This window comes from Poecile atricapillus, chromosome 11 (assembly GCF_030490865.1).
Source record: "Poecile atricapillus isolate bPoeAtr1 chromosome 11, bPoeAtr1.hap1, whole genome shotgun sequence".
Taxonomy (NCBI): Eukaryota; Metazoa; Chordata; class Aves; order Passeriformes; family Paridae; genus Poecile; species Poecile atricapillus.
The window spans coordinates 434,912-450,364 of record NC_081259.1 but is presented as its reverse complement, the minus strand read 5'-3'; the positions used below and the strand labels follow the sequence as shown (position 1 = coordinate 450,364).

Sequence of the window (15,453 nt, the reverse complement as noted above, 5' to 3'; positions counted from 1 at the left end):
GGAGTGAGGGGAGTCAGGAGTGGGCGAGGGTCCGTGCTGGTGGCTGGGGAAGCACAGACTCCTTTATTTGCTTTGTTTGCTCTCGTCCTCAAACCACTTCAGCACCGTCGCCCGGTTCTCCTTCACCCAGTTGATGTTAGCGCGGGTCCGCTCCAGTGCCTGCTCCAGCGCCCGCGTCCCCGACCCAAACCCGATGTCCTGGTTGTCCTTCTTGAACTGCTCCAGCTGCCAGGCAGAGATGGGGCTGGAGCAGGCGGGGGGCGGGCCCGGCAACCCCTGGCAGATCCCAGAAACTCCCAGCACCTCTGGACACCACCCAGGAACACCCAAACTGTCCCTGCAACCCCTGTGAGCACTCCAGCACCACCCCAGCATCTCTCAGCTGCTCCCTGGCAGCCCCTAGGAGCACCCCAATAGCCTGTGTGAGCCCCCCAGAACCACTCCAGAAGCCCCCAAAACCACCCAACATCATCCTGACAGCCCCGGGAGCCCCCCTGGCAGGGTCCAGCCTCACCTGCTGCAGCTCAAACTCTGAGGAAAAGCGCTGGGTCACAGATAAAATCAGGCGAGAGAAGGAGAAGGAGCCGCCCCCGTACCTGGGAGAGCAGAAGTGTGCTGAGCCAGCGGGGAGGGGATGGGGAAGGGACAGTGCCAGCCCCAAGGGGCACAGGCAGACAGGGGTGCCCCCAGCCCCCCGTGGTGCTCACTGGTTGAAGAGCGTCCTCCAGTTGCCACGGATGAAGTCCCAGGCCAGGGGCTGCCCCACAACGTTGCTGGCAATGCTGTTGATGGTGGAGGTGGCATCCTGCTTCCGGATCTTTGTAGGGTCGAGGGTGTACTCCAGGTACCTGGGGGGGCACGGTGAGTGGGTGAGAGGCTGGCGGGGAAGGGATGTGGGTTATGGGCCAGTGGGCACAGCCCACAGTGCCAGCCAGACCCCACACGCACCGGTTGAGGATCCAGGGATGGGGGCTGCAGGAGAGGGCCGTGCGGAGCTTGTCGGCCTCAGACACCACATGGGCCTCCTGGAACTTCTTCCAGAGGAAATCCCAGGCCTTCTCCCCGCCCGTGGCCACCATGCTGCAGTAGATGGCTGAGCGCAGGTTCGGGGGGACCCTGTTGGGGTAAGAGCCATCAGTGCCAGGAGCCCCTGGCCGTGCCCAGCCCCACCACACGCACAGCACCGGGGCTTCCGAGGACTCACGGGTTGTTGGTGGAATTCTCCCACATGCTCAAGTAGTTGGCGGCCAGCTGCTGACACTCGGTGACACCGTAGGAGCAGGCGGTGCTGATGGCATTGACCTCGTTGTACCTGGGGGAGAGAGGCCGGGCTGGGGTCCAGCACAGGGCACCCACTGGCCAGGGCCAGCTGGAGGCAGGGCTGTGTCCTCTGCCCAGCGCAGTCGGGGAGACCCCAGGGATCCAGCCCAGCCCCAGGGTCACGGCACTCACTGGGGCATCAGGCCACTGGGGGTATCTTTCCAGTCATTGGTGATGTTCTTGTAGTAAGCGAAGAGAGGGGTCACCTGCTTCCTCATGTAACTCTGGGGACAAGAGGGAGTCAGTGACACTGGCAGCAGCCCCCACACCACTGTGGGGGCAATCCTGAGCCCTCACCCACCAGCACCACTCACCGACATGGCCCCAAAGACCTCGCTGCGGTCAAACATCTGCTGGAAGTACTGGAGGTTGCTGAGGGCTGCCTGCCAGGGCATGTATTCCGTCTCCCGGCTCAGGAACCGTGTCGTGCTCAGAGCCAAGGTCACGTTGACGTACTTGGCCCTGTCAGGGATGAGGGCAGCGTCACCTCCCCAGCCCCAGCGGCACTACCCACCCCAGGGCACCCACCCTATCCAGTCCCCCACCCCGGTGGCACCCAGACCACCTGGCAGGGCTCACCTGGCCAGGTTAAAGGCGTCGTCAATGATCTGGGCACGGTTGATCACAGGGAAGACCTGAGAGAGCAAAGTGAGTGTCTCAAGGCAGCCAGAGCGGGGTGGCCTGCATGGGGTCCCACACCACAGCCCCCTGTACCTGGTGGTTTGTGCCAAGCTGGTTGAGGAGCTGATCCCAGTTCTCCTGGTTGTAATTGACACGGAAGTACCCAGTGACATTGAGGTTCAGCAGCAGCCAGCCGGGGCTGTTGAGCTTGAAGGTGTTGTTGGTGTCTGGGAAGGGGACAGGAGGTTCTGCCAGAGCCACACACCCACCCGCCAGGGAGGGCCATGCTCAGCCCCCTCCACCCCCCACCGCCTCCCTGGGACCCTCCCCAGTGCCATGGCAGTGGAGGTGGCAGCAAGGCCCCCACTCACGGCCGGGACACACCGTACCTGTGACTTCGGTCAGCCAGTAGATGCTGTTCCCGCTGCTACTGCTTGTCATCCAGGTGATGGGGATGATCCAGGTGTAGCTGTGCCATGGACAGACAGGTGGTGGGACTGGCCCTCATCCCTGGACCCCTCGTTTCCCAGCCAGCCCCCGCCACACTCACTTGAAGGCAGAGGGTCTGTCCACAGAAGATGTGGGGTCCAGCAGAAAATGAGTCTGGTTGATGGTGCCGCTGCGGGTGTCAACAGTCACCACAGGGAAGCCCATCTGCAGCGTCCAGCGGTCCATGATGTGGCTGATGTTGGTAGGCAGTTGGACGTTGTTCTTCACTGCCGCCTGCGGGGTCACCAGGGGCACGGGCAGCGTGGGGCTTGGCCAGTGCTGCAGCCCTCAGCCAGCATGTGGGACCCTGCCAACCAGGCAGCCCCCCAGGGCTGGGGATGCTGCAGGAGCACCAGCCCCCTCCTACCTGCTGCAGATGGACCCAGAGGTCAGTGTAGACGGTGTTGTTGTAGGAGAAGGTGTGGAGGTAGGACTGTGGGAGAGCACCAGGAGAGATGGGTGAGCAAGGGCAATTCTGGGGTGTGGGACACCCCTAGAGCACCCGGGAAGGGCTCTGCCATGGGAATCCCACCCTGCACTGGGCTTGCTGCCCCCCAGTACTAGCAGCACCTCACCTGCAGCCCCTCCTTGAAGATGTTATCACCGAGGAAGCTCGAAAGCATCCGCAGCACTGATGCTCCCTGCGGGGACAGCAGGTCAGAGAAGCCAGGGACACCCCAGAGTCCATCCCCACCCCAGGGACCTCCGTGCACACCTTGCTGTAGGCGATGCTGTCAAAGACTTCACTGATCTGGGCTGGGGTGTTGATCTCCTCCTCGCGGAAGGAGAGCGGGTGGGAGCTGGCCAGGGCGTCTGTTGCCATCACCTCGTGCACCTCGTTCAGCACCATCAGATCTTTCTGCAGAGGGGGCAGCAGCACCCGCCTCAGCCCTGCGTGTGCCGCCCGGCACCGGGGCAGCCCCTGGCTGCCTGTTCCCCACATCGTCCCTGGCACTCACAATGTTCCAGGAGGGCTCAGCAACGTTGGCACCCAGGTACTCCACGTACGAGGCGAAGCCCTCGTTCAGCCACAGGTCATTCCACCACCGCAGCGTCACCAAATTCCCAAACCACTGCAGAGGGCACAGCACCCCCTCAGCCACCAGCCATCAGTCAGGGGAGTGGGCGAGGGGTGCAGCAGGTACCTGGTGTGCCAGCTCGTGGGCAATGACGGTCACCACCCGCTCCTTGTTGCCAATGGAGGAGTAGGCAGCATCGAAGAGCAGCGAGTTCTCCCGATACGTCACCAGCCCCCAGTTCTCCATCGCGCCCGCATTGAAATCAGGGAGGCCGACCTGGTCTGGGGTGGAGGGGTGCCGTCAGTGCCCCGCTGACAGCACGCTGGACCATCGTCCCCCTGCAGTGGGCACCTCAACCCAGTGCCCCAGGCGCCCCACAGCACCCACCAGACTTGGGGAGCGGGTAGGGCGTGTCGTAATGATCCTCAAAGAAGCTGAGGATGGGGCCGGTGACACGGAGTGCGTAGTCGCCCTGGCCCTCATTGATGGCTTTGGGGCGGCCCCAGATGCGAATCTGGAGAGAAGGGATGCAGGATTCATCAGTGGCCCAGGCTCAGCCACCCAGCTGGGCAGGGGTGCACCCCACCCCATCCTACCAGTGTCTTCTCCGAGTTACTCTGCTTGTTGGCGAACTGGCTGACAATGAAGGCCAGAAGGTACGTGGACATCCGGGGTGTGGTGTGAAACTCAGTGATGTTCCAGGTCTCCCCATCAATTATCTGCTGCCTGGTGTCTGTGGAGTTTAGACAATCACCCCCAGCCCTGCCAGGCCCCCAGCCCCCCCCAGCGGGGTCCCCCTGCCCTACTCACTTTTGGCAGGCATGTTGGAAATGGCCACGTAGTTGGAGGGGTGGATCAGTGTCACTGTGAAGTTGGCTTTCATGGCTGGCTCGTCGAAGCAGGGGAAAGCTTTGCGTGCATCAGCTGCCTGCATCTGTGTGGTGGCCACCACCTGCCTGTGAGCCAACCCCATCAGTCCTGGGGGTCCCTGTGGAGGCTGCACCCCCCAGCCCCCTTTCTCCCGTCCTCACTGGGACAGCATAAGGATGCAAGGAGGGCACAGAGGCTCCACACACCCATCCCATGGTCCTGGTGGGAGAGGAGCCCCAAAGCCAGCCCAAGCCCTCCACCACCCTGTGCCAGCCCCCTGCCCCCATTCCCCTTCCCACCACCACATCGGGCCAGGCCTGTGGCTTCCACCCCGTCCCCCGCCCTTCACCTACCTGTTCCCTGACTCGTCCGTGTATTCGCTGCGATAGAAGCCAGCCAGGTCATCGGCCAGCTCCCCGGTGAAGCTGCTGGACAGCCGGTAGCGCCGGCCCTGCTGCAGGGGAGTGGCCAGCTGCACCACCAGGTACTGGGTGGGAGTCTCCAGCCAGGTGCGGGAGATGGCCGGGACCTCGCCACCGCCCTCCACCTGCAGCGCGACATGGAAGGAGCCCTGCATGGTGTAGTTCAGCTTTTTGCTGTGGATGAGGATGAGGTTGGTGGCTTCCTCGCACACGAAGACCACACTGCTGTTGCCCTTGAAGATGTACATGTTGTTGGCATTGGGCTTCAGGAAGGGCTGCAGGGACACCTCGTAAATCTCTGGCTTCAGCGTGGTTGGCAATCTCCAGCGGTTCCAGGGGTCGTTAGGATTGGGGGTGGTGGTGGTGGTGGTGGTGGTGGTGGTGGGGGTGGTACTGATGCCCATATCCGATGTCCCCTTGTTCTTTTCCTGGGCGTACACCACCGAGAGCGCAATGATGGTGGCCACAGCCCCCAGGCCCAGCACGATGGCCACGATGCCCACGGTCTTGCTGATGAAGAAGCCGGCTGCCATGGTGGGCAGCAGGAGCGGCACTGGCAGAGACAGCGCTGGTGCAAGCACGGCTTTTAGCCTCTCGCTCCCACGAGGTTTATTAGTCCAAGTTAATGGGTGAAGGATTAAATGGCCACGGGGCTCAGGGTGGCGACAGACCCTGGGATGAGCTTTCCACCCGCCCACCTCCCAGGCTGGCAGGAGCACCAACGCCCGGTGGCACTGCTGCAGGGACAGAGCTGGCCGTGGGGAGTGGCACCATCGGGGAGCGGGCTGTGGGCCCGGACCCCCGGCGTCCTTCCCCAGCGCTGGCCTGGCCCTGCAAACAGAGGGACAGAGCTGGTGGTGGCAGCCAGCAGCCACATCCCCAGCCTGCTGCAGGGCCCAGCAGGTGTCCCCATCCTCCAAGCCCAGATGCAGGCTCAATGTCACCCCGTTTACCCTCGAGTGACACGGTCTGAGCCACCATCAGAGGGTCCGGGTCGCCCACAGCTCACAGGCTGCCCCAGCCAGGGAAAGCAGGGGCCGTGGGGCGCAGCACAGGGGTCTGGCAGCGGTAGGGGAGCGTGGGGGGGACGCCTGGGAGGAGCTCCCCCTGCCCACAGCCCTCTCAAAGTTCAGGGTCACGAACCCAGAGGCACCGGGGTCAAACTCCGTCCTTGCAAGCGCAGCCCCAGCAGGCACATGTGAGGTCCCCACCCAGGGTGGGGGGTGACACAACCTGTCACACACTGGGATGAGTAAGCCCTGTTCCCAAGATCTGATCGATCTCTCCATAGGGAGATATGGCCATAGTTATGAGCAGGTGTTGCCAGGAGCCACACAGATGGGCCAAAGGGCAAACCAGGACGAGAGAACGGTGTCCCCAGGGAGCCTTGCCCCGTCCCTGACCCAGCTGCACCTGCCAGGGCCACCGTGCCTGGCACAGATCACTCCAGATGCTGCTGGTGTCCCTGGCGTTCCCTGTTAGGCACAGCCATTCCCCAGGCCCAGAGGCCACTGCTGGCTCTCTCAGTCCCATCTCCACCCCGGCTCCGGCCAAAGGCTTTGGGGACAGTCCCCCGCAGCACCAAGGGCCGCAGGTGGCTGGGAGGGTGCCAGGCACCCTGCGCACCCCCATCCCTCCCCACAGCCCCTCGGGCACAGCACACAGGCATCCCCCACTGGCTCACCCGGGCACGGGCTGGATGGAGTTAACGGGGAGCAGCCCTGGGGTGAGACACAGCACCCACACCCTGAAACCCCCAGCACCTGCGGGATTCCATCCCCACCCCCTGAAGATTGATCTCTGGAGTCCAGCCAGCTGCACACGCATCTCCCACGTCACACAAGCGGCACAGATGTGGGGTGTCACTCCCTTGGAGCTCTGGCCTCACACACCCCACAGCCTGACACCCCCCCAGAACCCTCCACACCGTCATGCGCCCCCACAGCCCCCTCACACCCCACAGCCCCTTGTCCCGCTTGGTCCAGCCCAAAGCACCCCGCGCACCCCCTGCCCGGGGTGTGAAACCCCCCGAGCCTCCGCAGCAGCAGAGTCCCCCCCTCACCTTCCTGCGCTCGGCCTGGGGCAGGGGGGGGGGGTCCCGCTCCCTGTGCCCCCGGTGTGGCCCTGCCCCTGCTCCTGCAGCGCCCGACCGCCCGCCTCGGCTCCCGGCGGAGGAAAGCTTCCTCCAAAGCTCCGGGGCAGGAACCCGCAGCCCTCGCCCCCTTAACCTCATCTCTGCCGGCCGGAGGGGCGGGGGCCACGGAGAGGATCTGCGGCATGGGCTCACCCAGCCTGGAGCAGGGCGAGGAGGCAGTTCTGGGGCTGAGGGTGCTGCGGAGGGAGCCTGGATTTGGGAACGCGCCCCAGAGCTGAACCCAGCAAAACCCGGCGCCCATGGGTGTCACAGCAGAGCGCAGCTGGGGCTGGCAGCGGGCTGGGGGCCGAGAGACAGCCCGGGAGACAGCCCGGGAGACAGCCCCGGGAGACAACCCGGGGAGCTCAGGGACACAGCCCGGGGAGACAGCCCGGGAGACAGCCCGGGAGACAGCCCGGGGAGCTCAGGGACACAGCCCCGGGACACAGCCCGGGAGACAGCCCGGGGAGCTCAGGGACACAGCCCGGGAGACAGCCCGGGAGACAGCGCCGGGAGACAGCCCGGGAGACAGCCCGGGGAGCTCGTGGAGCTCGGGGAGCCAGCCCGGGAGCCAGTCCCGGAGCCAGCCCCATCTCCGGAGCACGCAGGCAGCTCGGAGAACAGGTGGAGCCCCCGGGCAGCCCCTGCCCTGCTCACGCCGCATCTCCCTGCGGTGAGGGGCGGCTCTGGTGACCCACCCGGCGCAGCCCCTCCGGGAACAGCGCGGGGTCACGGCCAGCGCCGGCCACTCGGCTCCGCCACCGGCTCGGGGCTGAGGCTCCCCGGGAGGGGCAGTGACGGGCCGGGGGCTCGCCCGGCTCATCCCAGCCTGAACCAGGGCTCGGTTCAGCGAACAGCGGGGGCGCAGAGAGGCCGCCCCGGCCCCAGCACGGTGCCGCTCCTCCGCCTGCCCCGGCCCGCAGAGCCGCGGGGCTCCGGCCCTGGCCAGATTAGGGCAGTGGGGCAGGAGGTGTCAGCAGAGCCGATACGGGAGGTGCGGAGGGAGCCCTTGTGGCCGGACACACCATGGATGCTGTGGCGTGGGGCCGGACACAGGCGCTGCCCGCGGCAGCCCAGCCCCGTTACCCCCGGCCTGGCGCACAGCAGCTCGCCAGAACATCCCCGAATCCCTGGCCACGAGAGGAGCCGGAGCCTTCCCCTCCGACTGGCTCAGAGACTCCGCGTCCCAGCCCCAGGACACGGCCCGGCACCTCGGCTCACCTGCACCCTTCGCCGGCACCTACAAGAGGAGGAGGAGGATTAGGAGGAGGAGGAGGAGGAGGCGGAGGAGGAGGAGAGCCAGCAGAGAAGAGGACACAGCAGGTTGCCCAGCTCCGTGACCTCCAGGAGCGATGATGTGGCTCGTGGCCAGCTGGGGAAGGGTTAAGTTGCAGGGAGGGGAAAATTCCTTCCAGGCCGAGTCACGGTTTCCCTGCCAGGGGAAGTGAAGGCAGAACCTGGAGCACAGCTGGGGAGCAGAGGAAGGGCCCCCAGCCAGCCCCAGGGGCTCGTGGCCAGATGGAGCCTCGACAGAGCCAGGGGAGTGGGGCAAGAGGCTGACAGAGCTCATCAGGGTCACTGTGAACCCCAGGACAAGCTCAGCCTCAGGGGACCCCAGCCCCAGAGCTCCCACACACCCACAGAGCTGTCAGAGCTCACGCTGCCCTGCCCAGGTGCTCCGCAGCAGGGAGAGGGCAGGAACCAGCAAGGGGTGACCAAAGGCCCAAAGCTGGGGCCACAGCCATCACAACCTGAGCAGGGCCACCACCCTCCACACACCTGCTCCGAGAGCAGAGGCTGCAGCCAGGGACCCTGCCCTAAGCCCCCTGCCCTCCCCTGGGGTATCTAGGACCCCCTCTCCCACCCCCAGGGTGCAGCTACCCCAGGAGAGCAGCACAGAGCCCCCAGCCCCTCCCCATCCAGCAGCACCCAGAGCAGACACACACACGGGTTCCAGGGCAGTTTATTGGGACACAGGGACACACTCCAGCAGCCCCAGCCCGGCCTGACCACCTCCCCGTTCCCCAGGTCCAGCATGTCCCACTCACACTGTCCCCAGGGCACACAGCAGCTCCCATGGGTGACCCCCACCCAGCTGTGGCCCACCACAGCGAGCAGGACCAGGGCAGGGGACAGCCATGGCTGGGAGGACAGAGGAGAGACAACCTGCAGCTCCTGACAGAGCCATCACTACAGACACCCTTTGGAATCCCAAGAACCCTGGGAGAGGCGGGAGCCAACTCTTCCCCACAGCGAGGAGAGGCTGCATGTCTGCAGGGAAGGAGGGGAAGGAAGGGCACCCTCCTTGCTGGGGGAGCAGGGAGCAGAACTGAGCCCAGGCCCAGCAGGGGGGACATCCCCACCCCGTTCTCTGAGCCCTGGCACTGCTCCCTGCCCTCAGCCACCACCGGCCCCTGTGTGCCACACGGGCAGAGCCCCGGCAGGGACCCCAGCTCTGCTCAGCGGGCAGCCCCCCAGCACGGGCTGCTCACATGAACTGTGACAGGTTGGGCACTTTGATGTTGATGTCCCCGATGTTGATGTTGCGGGGGATCTCGGGCAGGTTGATGTTCTTGACGGCCGACACAGCGCGGGAAGGAGCAGCTGAGAGGCCTCCCTGGGGACACAGGGACCGTGACCGCCGGCCCCACCCCACAGCCCCTCCACAACCACATCTTCCTGAAAAGCCTTTTATGGCCTGGGGTCGTTAACCTTGACAGAAGAACCACTTCCACAGTCTGGCAGCTCCCTGCACTCCTGACCAGCACCACGGGGCAGGGATGTCCCCAGCCCCATCCCGAGGCAGACACACACTGGGAATACCCTGGGTACCCCCCCATGCCCACCCCTGTCCCCATGGGCCGCCCCCCTCGCAGCCCAGGGTCCGTCAGCTCCCGCGGGGCAGAGCCGCAGCAGCACCGCTCACCTCTGCCTTCTCCAGCTTGCCCTGGGCCTCCACCTGCGCCACAATCTCGTTCATGTTGGTCTCCAGCACCATGCCACCGATCACCATCTCCTGCAGGATGTGGTGGACCTGCCAGGGATGGGGGGAGGGAACAGAAGGCTGTTCTGTCTGGCAGCGGCTGCAGCACTGGTGTGGAAGCATCAGGGGCCAGCATCTCCCCAGGGACACGAATCTATCCCTCTCCCCTTCTGAGTGTCACTCCTGAGAGTGACAGGGTGGCCAAGGTCCTTGTTGGCATGGGGAGCCCCCAGGCTCCATGTGCCACCTGTGTCCCCAGTCTAGATGACACCCAGCTGATGGCACCCCCAGCCATGCTGCTCCCTCCCTGGGCCAGCAGCCAGCTTACAGCAGGAACATGTCCTGGACACCACCCCTGCAGCCAGCAGGGTCCTGGACACCACCCCTGCAGCCAGCAGGGTCCTCACTGGGCACAACACTTCTCCCCAGAGGCTCCTTCTCCCCAGAAAGCCAGGACAGAGCCTGGCCTCTCTGCTGGCTCTTATAAGGCCAGGACTGTAACACGGGCACAGAAAAAGCACACAACTTCCAAGGGAGTCTGCTCCTTTCCTGGGATCCCTCGAGTCCAAGGATGAAGAGCCAGGCACGGCCAGTGCAATCACACAGCCAGAACAGAGAAAAGGAACATTGCTGAGTTGCAAGCCCAGAAATTGAAGCAGCCCAAGGCAGCAGGCAGGCTGTGCTGGTGGGTACAGCTCCTGCACGTGGCTCAGCCCAGCGTTCCCTGCACAGTCAGCAGCTCCCAACAAGTTCCCAGCACAGGTAATGGATTTATGGGTCCCAATTATTTCCGTGAAAGGGGCTATGCAGGAGCATCGTCGGGTTATGAGATTGTTTTATGGTTTCACTGAGCTAGGCTGCACTTGTAAACCACCTTGTGATAAGCACCGCCAGGACAACCCTGGGGAGAATAAAGACAAGGAGAAAACATGCACTGAGGGACAATCCCAGCTCTGTGAGGTGATCCCAGCCAACAGAGAGGTGATCTGGCCCAGGGCTCTCCACAGGTCCTGTCCCACAGTGCCTGGAGCAGCAGGAGGTGTGTGGGATCAGCACAGCACAGGCTGAGCCCCAGGCAGCTCCTGGGCCCCCTGACAGCCCTGGAACCCCCATCCCACAGCCCAGACCCAGGGCACGCTGAAGTAGCTTGAGCAAGTGGCTCCCACAGCCAAAAAGGATATGGGAGCATCAGGAAACGTTCCTTCAAGATCTGGCTTCTGCCCAAGCTGGCTCCAAAACAACAGGGCAGAAATCCTGAACAAGTTTTGTTTTCCAAGCCAAAGCACAGCACTTCCTGAGCAATCCATGTCCCCTCCAGGACCCCACAGCTGCTGAGTGCAGCTCACACTCCCCTCCAAGGTGGAAAGCACGACTGAGAGCTGGGCATGGCCCACTCTGAGCCTCCCCTTGTGACGGGATCCCTGCAGCTCTGGGGCTCCCAAAGCCAACCACTACGAGCACTGGTGTCACTGGTGCCTGATCAATGTCCCCCTCCATCAGCCCATGGCAGGAGTAGGACCCCAGACCCACCCCAGCTGCGGTCCCATGGCCCTTGTGCTGCAGGTACTGCAAAGTGGAACTTAAGGCAAAAAGAAAAATTACAGAATGCAGCCAAAGTTGCACCTGAAGCCGTGCCTTCCCCTGCCCAGGGAGATGTTTACAGCCCTGTCCAGGGAGACACTCATGGCCCTGCCTGAGCATCCAGGGGGGGAGCAGGACAAACCAGCACCTCAAACACTGTCCCTCTGCTCCTGGAAGCACAGGAACACGAGCACATCTGAGAAACAAACATGTGCCAAATATAGAAAGAGACCGGAGGACCAACTGATAATGGCCAAGGCTGGAGTCAAAGCTGGGAAGCAGTGGGACGGGAAGTAAACAGGGCTGGGAGAGCCTGTGCTGAGCGAGCTGGGGTCTCCAGCACCAGCTCCTGTCTCCTGAGACTGTTGTTCCAGGCAGGACAGGTCAGAGGAGGGGTGACCCCAGTGCTGTGGCCAAGGCGTGGTGTGCCCTCCCGAGGGCTGCGGGCTGGCTGTGGGGCCGAGTGTTTTACATGCAAAGGGTTTTACATGTTTTACTGTAAAGCTGAGAGTAAGGCTGAGTGAAAAGCTGCTGGGTCCTGATCATGCCACAGAGTCAGCACCCAAGAGCACATCCTCTGCCAGCTGTGGGCAGAGGTGACCTGGGCAGCTGCCAACGCTTCTCCTGCAGCTGCTCAGCCCTCCTTCCTCCTTTGATAAACACTTCTGCTGACAAGATAATCGTGTTGTGACATTTTGGAAAGTTTACAACAGGGCAAACAGTGAAACCAAAGCCCAACCTTAGCAGCTGGTAACATGCAGACTCCCCAGACCTGCTCACTCCCCTACCCTGCCAGTTCCCCAGTTGGAATCACCAGTGCAAAGGGAGCATTTTACACTTTTTTTTTTTTTCCCCAGTGCTCTTTTTTGTTGACTTGCTTTTGTCTTCAGTAAAGCAAGAAAATCTTGATCAACAGCAAGCCTCTCCCTGCTCCAAGCCTATTCCTGGATATCTATTCCCAGCTATCTTCAGTCTTGTGAGCCAGGACATGATCAAAGGGGGTGGTTTCCATTCAGGATCTCCGTCCAGCTCAAGAGGAAGCATTACAGGCTGTAGCTCAAACCAAAGTTTACCCAGTACTTTGAATTCCAAACACTCCCATTGTTCCTTCCCCTTTTTTTTCCCTGCAGCTGTAGTAGAATGTTAACTCCCACGAGGTGTCACGGCTTGGAGCAGAGGCAGAATGCCCCAGCCAGGCCAGAGTCTGCCCAGCCCCACCAGTGCTGGCCATGGAGCACAGATCTGTCACTTGCCCATGGCCACGCGGCCCTGGGGCAGCCCCACAGCTGGGCACAGCTGTCCCCAGGCTTGGTGCAGCCCAGCACTCGGGTCTCTCGTTGGGAGGTCACGGTGTGAGCTGAAAGATTCCCATACAGGATCTCAGTGCCTCCCAAAGTGACCCCTGCCACCCCCACACTGTCCTGGCCAGCCCCAGCTCAAGAAATGCAGGCTCTGGAGCAGCCCCGAGCCCAGCACCCACCTTGTCCATGTGGAAGATGAGGTCCAGCTCACAGACATTCTCAAAGCACTTGTCCAGCGTCTCCACAAACACCTGGGACAATGGACAGAGACCAGGCAAGATGGTCACCAACCCCATGGAACACCCCAGGCACGGGACAGAGTGACTGGAAAGCTGGAAAAGGACCTAGGGATGCTGGTGACTGTGGCTGAAGATGAGCTCAGCTGTGTCCAGGTGGGCAAGAGGCCAATGGCACCTGGCTTGTGTCAGCCCCAATGTGGGCACAGCCCCAGGGCAGTGCCCGTCCCTGAGCTGGCACTGCTGGGGCACCTCCAGTCCTGGGGGCAGCTCTGAGCCCCTCCTGACAAGGGAGATCTGGAGGGGCTGGAGCGTGTCCAGGGAAGGGAACAGAGCTGGGGAAGGGGCTGGAGCCCCGGGAGTGGCTGAGGGAACTCAGCTTTGAGGCAAGGAGGCTCAGGGGGAACCTTCTTCCAATATCCAATATTTAAAGGGTGCCTACAAAGCTGGAAACTCTCTTCATACAAGGAGTCACATGGGAAGACAGAGTGATGGGTATGAGTTCCTCTTGGGGAGACTCCAATAAGGCACAAGGGGAAAATTTTTTCCAAAGAAACAGCCATTGAATAATCTCCATGAGGAAGTGAGGGATTCCCCAACACCAGATACTTTTCACATGACAGGGTGTTGGGCATTGTCTAGGCCGTGCTTTGCCAAAAAAGGCTCAGACAATGCCTGAGGTCCCTTCCAACCTGGGATCCCAGGATCCTAGGATTAATGGCTGGACTTGATGTACCCAAGGGTCTTTTCCACCCTAAATGGTTCTGTGCTTCAACTTTTAAAAGACATTGCTTTAGACTGACTTCCCCTGCTGCTCCCAGGTGAAGAAGCCAAGCAGAAGCTCGGGGAGTACGTGCGGCCCCCCCTCCCCAGCACAGCCCCGAGGGCTCCTCAGGCCCTTCAGAAGGGCTGGCACAGGCACGTCACGGGCATGAAATGCTTCTGAATGAGCCAGGGCAGGGCTGTGCCGGGAAGCTGGGCCCTGCAGGGACGCACCTGGATGAGGTCCAGGATGCCCAGCTCACTCTCCGAGGAGTCCACACAGAACACGAAGTACAGCGTGGCGTAGTGACGGTAGATCAGCTTGTAGTCCGAGCCACCGAACAGGCTGTGGGGACACGGGCAGAGCTGGAGGGCTCTGGGGGACACGGGCAGAGCTGGAGGGCTTGGGGGGACACGGGCAGAGCTGGAGGGCTCTGGGGGACACGGGCAGAGCTGGAGGGCTTGGGGGGACACGGGCAGAGCTGGAGGGCTCTGGGGGACACGGGCAGAGCTGGAGGGCTCTGGGGGACACGGGCAGAGCTGAAGGGCTCCGAGGGGACACGGGCAGAGCTGGAGGGCTCTGGGGGGACACGGGCAGAGCTGGAGGGCTCTGGCGGGACACGGGCAGAGCTGAAGGGCTCTGGGGGACACGGGCAGAGCTGGAGGGCTTGGGGGGACACGGGCAGAGCTGAAGGGCTCTGGGGGGACACGGGCAGAGCTGAAGGGCTCTGGGGGACACGGGCAGAGCTGGAGGGCTTGGGGGGACACGGGCAGAGCTGGAGGGCTCTGGGGAACACGGGCAGAGCTGGAGGGCTCCGGGGGACACGGGTAGAGCTGGAGGGCTCTGTGGGGACACCCGGGCACTCTGCAGTGCGAGGGGCCAGCCCGGCATGGCCCCTCGGCCGCTGGTACCTGCCGCACTCCAGGAAATTGCAGATGTGGTCATCCCGCTTCAGCACCAGGTGGAAGGTGTCACGGATGATCTGCTGCTGGACCTCTTCTGCCTGCCAGGAGGAGACCGTGGGTGGGCACCCATGGATGCACGTCCCACCTATGGGACCCACGACCCCCGCTGTCCCCTGCTGCCCCAGGGGCGCCGTGAGCCCGCGGCTCCGGGTGACAGGCCGGTCTCGGGGCCACCCACGGGTGACCCGGGGTATCCTGAAGGACGCCACCGGGGCACCGGCAGGTGTCGCAGCGGCCGCTCCTGCTCCCGGGACACCCCCGGCCCATCGAGCCCCGCGCCGCCCTCAGCCCCGCACTGGTCCCGGTCCCGGTCCCGGTTCCGGTCCCACACCGGCCTCAGGCACCCGCTGCCGCATCCCCACCGGTGGCCCCGGCCCGATCCCGGCCCCGGTCCCGCACCAGGTGCTGGTAGAAGCGGACGAGCCGCGGCTTCCCGTGGTTGTTGAACACGAGGATGGCGTTGATCATCCCGGCGGCGCGCCGGGCCGAACCGGGCCGGGCCGAACCGGGCCGGGCCGGGCCGGGAGCAGCACCGGCAGCAGCACCACGGCCGCAGACGCAGCGCAGGAAGCCCCTCGGCCGCCCCGGAAGCGCACCGGGCTCCGGTGGGCTGAGCTCGGGGTGACCCCGCGGAGCCGCCGGGCACGCTCACAGCCGCTCCTGGGCGGGGGCTCCCCGGGGGCTGCACCACCGCCTGCCGCCGGGACCGGCTCGGCCGTTCCCCGCAGCCCCACGGGGCAGACGGGCAG

General features: G+C 63.7%; 2 protein-coding genes across 4 annotated transcripts; both read right to left on the bottom strand.

The window, feature by feature from the left end:
• Nucleotides 1–30: 30 nt before the first annotated feature.
• On the bottom strand, nt 31–8,252 carry ANPEP (alanyl aminopeptidase, membrane). 3 transcript variants are annotated; one of them, XM_058847160.1, is made up of 21 exons: nt 8,097–8,252; nt 4,673–5,572; nt 4,260–4,405; nt 4,046–4,182; nt 3,837–3,963; nt 3,576–3,730; nt 3,390–3,503; nt 3,146–3,289; nt 3,006–3,071; nt 2,798–2,863; nt 2,492–2,664; nt 2,331–2,410; nt 2,035–2,168; nt 1,900–1,955; nt 1,635–1,782; nt 1,453–1,544; nt 1,205–1,312; nt 949–1,116; nt 708–848; nt 515–596; nt 31–225 (listed from the first exon to the last, which is right to left on the bottom strand). In XM_058847160.1, the coding sequence occupies exons 2-21, from the start codon at nt 5,272–5,274 to the stop codon at nt 64–66; spliced, it is 2,901 nt and encodes a 966-aa protein (XP_058703143.1). In that variant the 5' UTR covers nt 5,275–5,572; nt 8,097–8,252; the 3' UTR covers nt 31–63. The 3 variants fall into 3 exon arrangements, with proteins under 3 accessions (XP_058703143.1, XP_058703142.1, XP_058703141.1); XM_058847159.1 differs by lacking the exon at nt 8,097–8,252 and adding an exon at nt 6,804–6,956; XM_058847158.1 differs by lacking the exon at nt 8,097–8,252 and adding an exon at nt 6,804–6,819 and having other exon boundaries at nt 4,673–5,309.
• A 570-nt stretch (nt 8,253–8,822) lies between these two features.
• AP3S2 (adaptor related protein complex 3 subunit sigma 2) lies at nt 8,823–15,238 on the bottom strand. The gene is made up of 6 exons (XM_058847177.1): nt 15,104–15,238; nt 14,651–14,742; nt 13,973–14,084; nt 12,920–12,991; nt 9,802–9,909; nt 8,823–9,492 (listed from the first exon to the last, which is right to left on the bottom strand). Exons 1-6 carry the CDS (start codon nt 15,170–15,172, stop codon nt 9,364–9,366), a joined length of 582 nt encoding a protein of 193 aa, XP_058703160.1. The 5' UTR covers nt 15,173–15,238; the 3' UTR covers nt 8,823–9,363.
• Between the last annotated feature and the right edge of the window lie 215 nt (nt 15,239–15,453).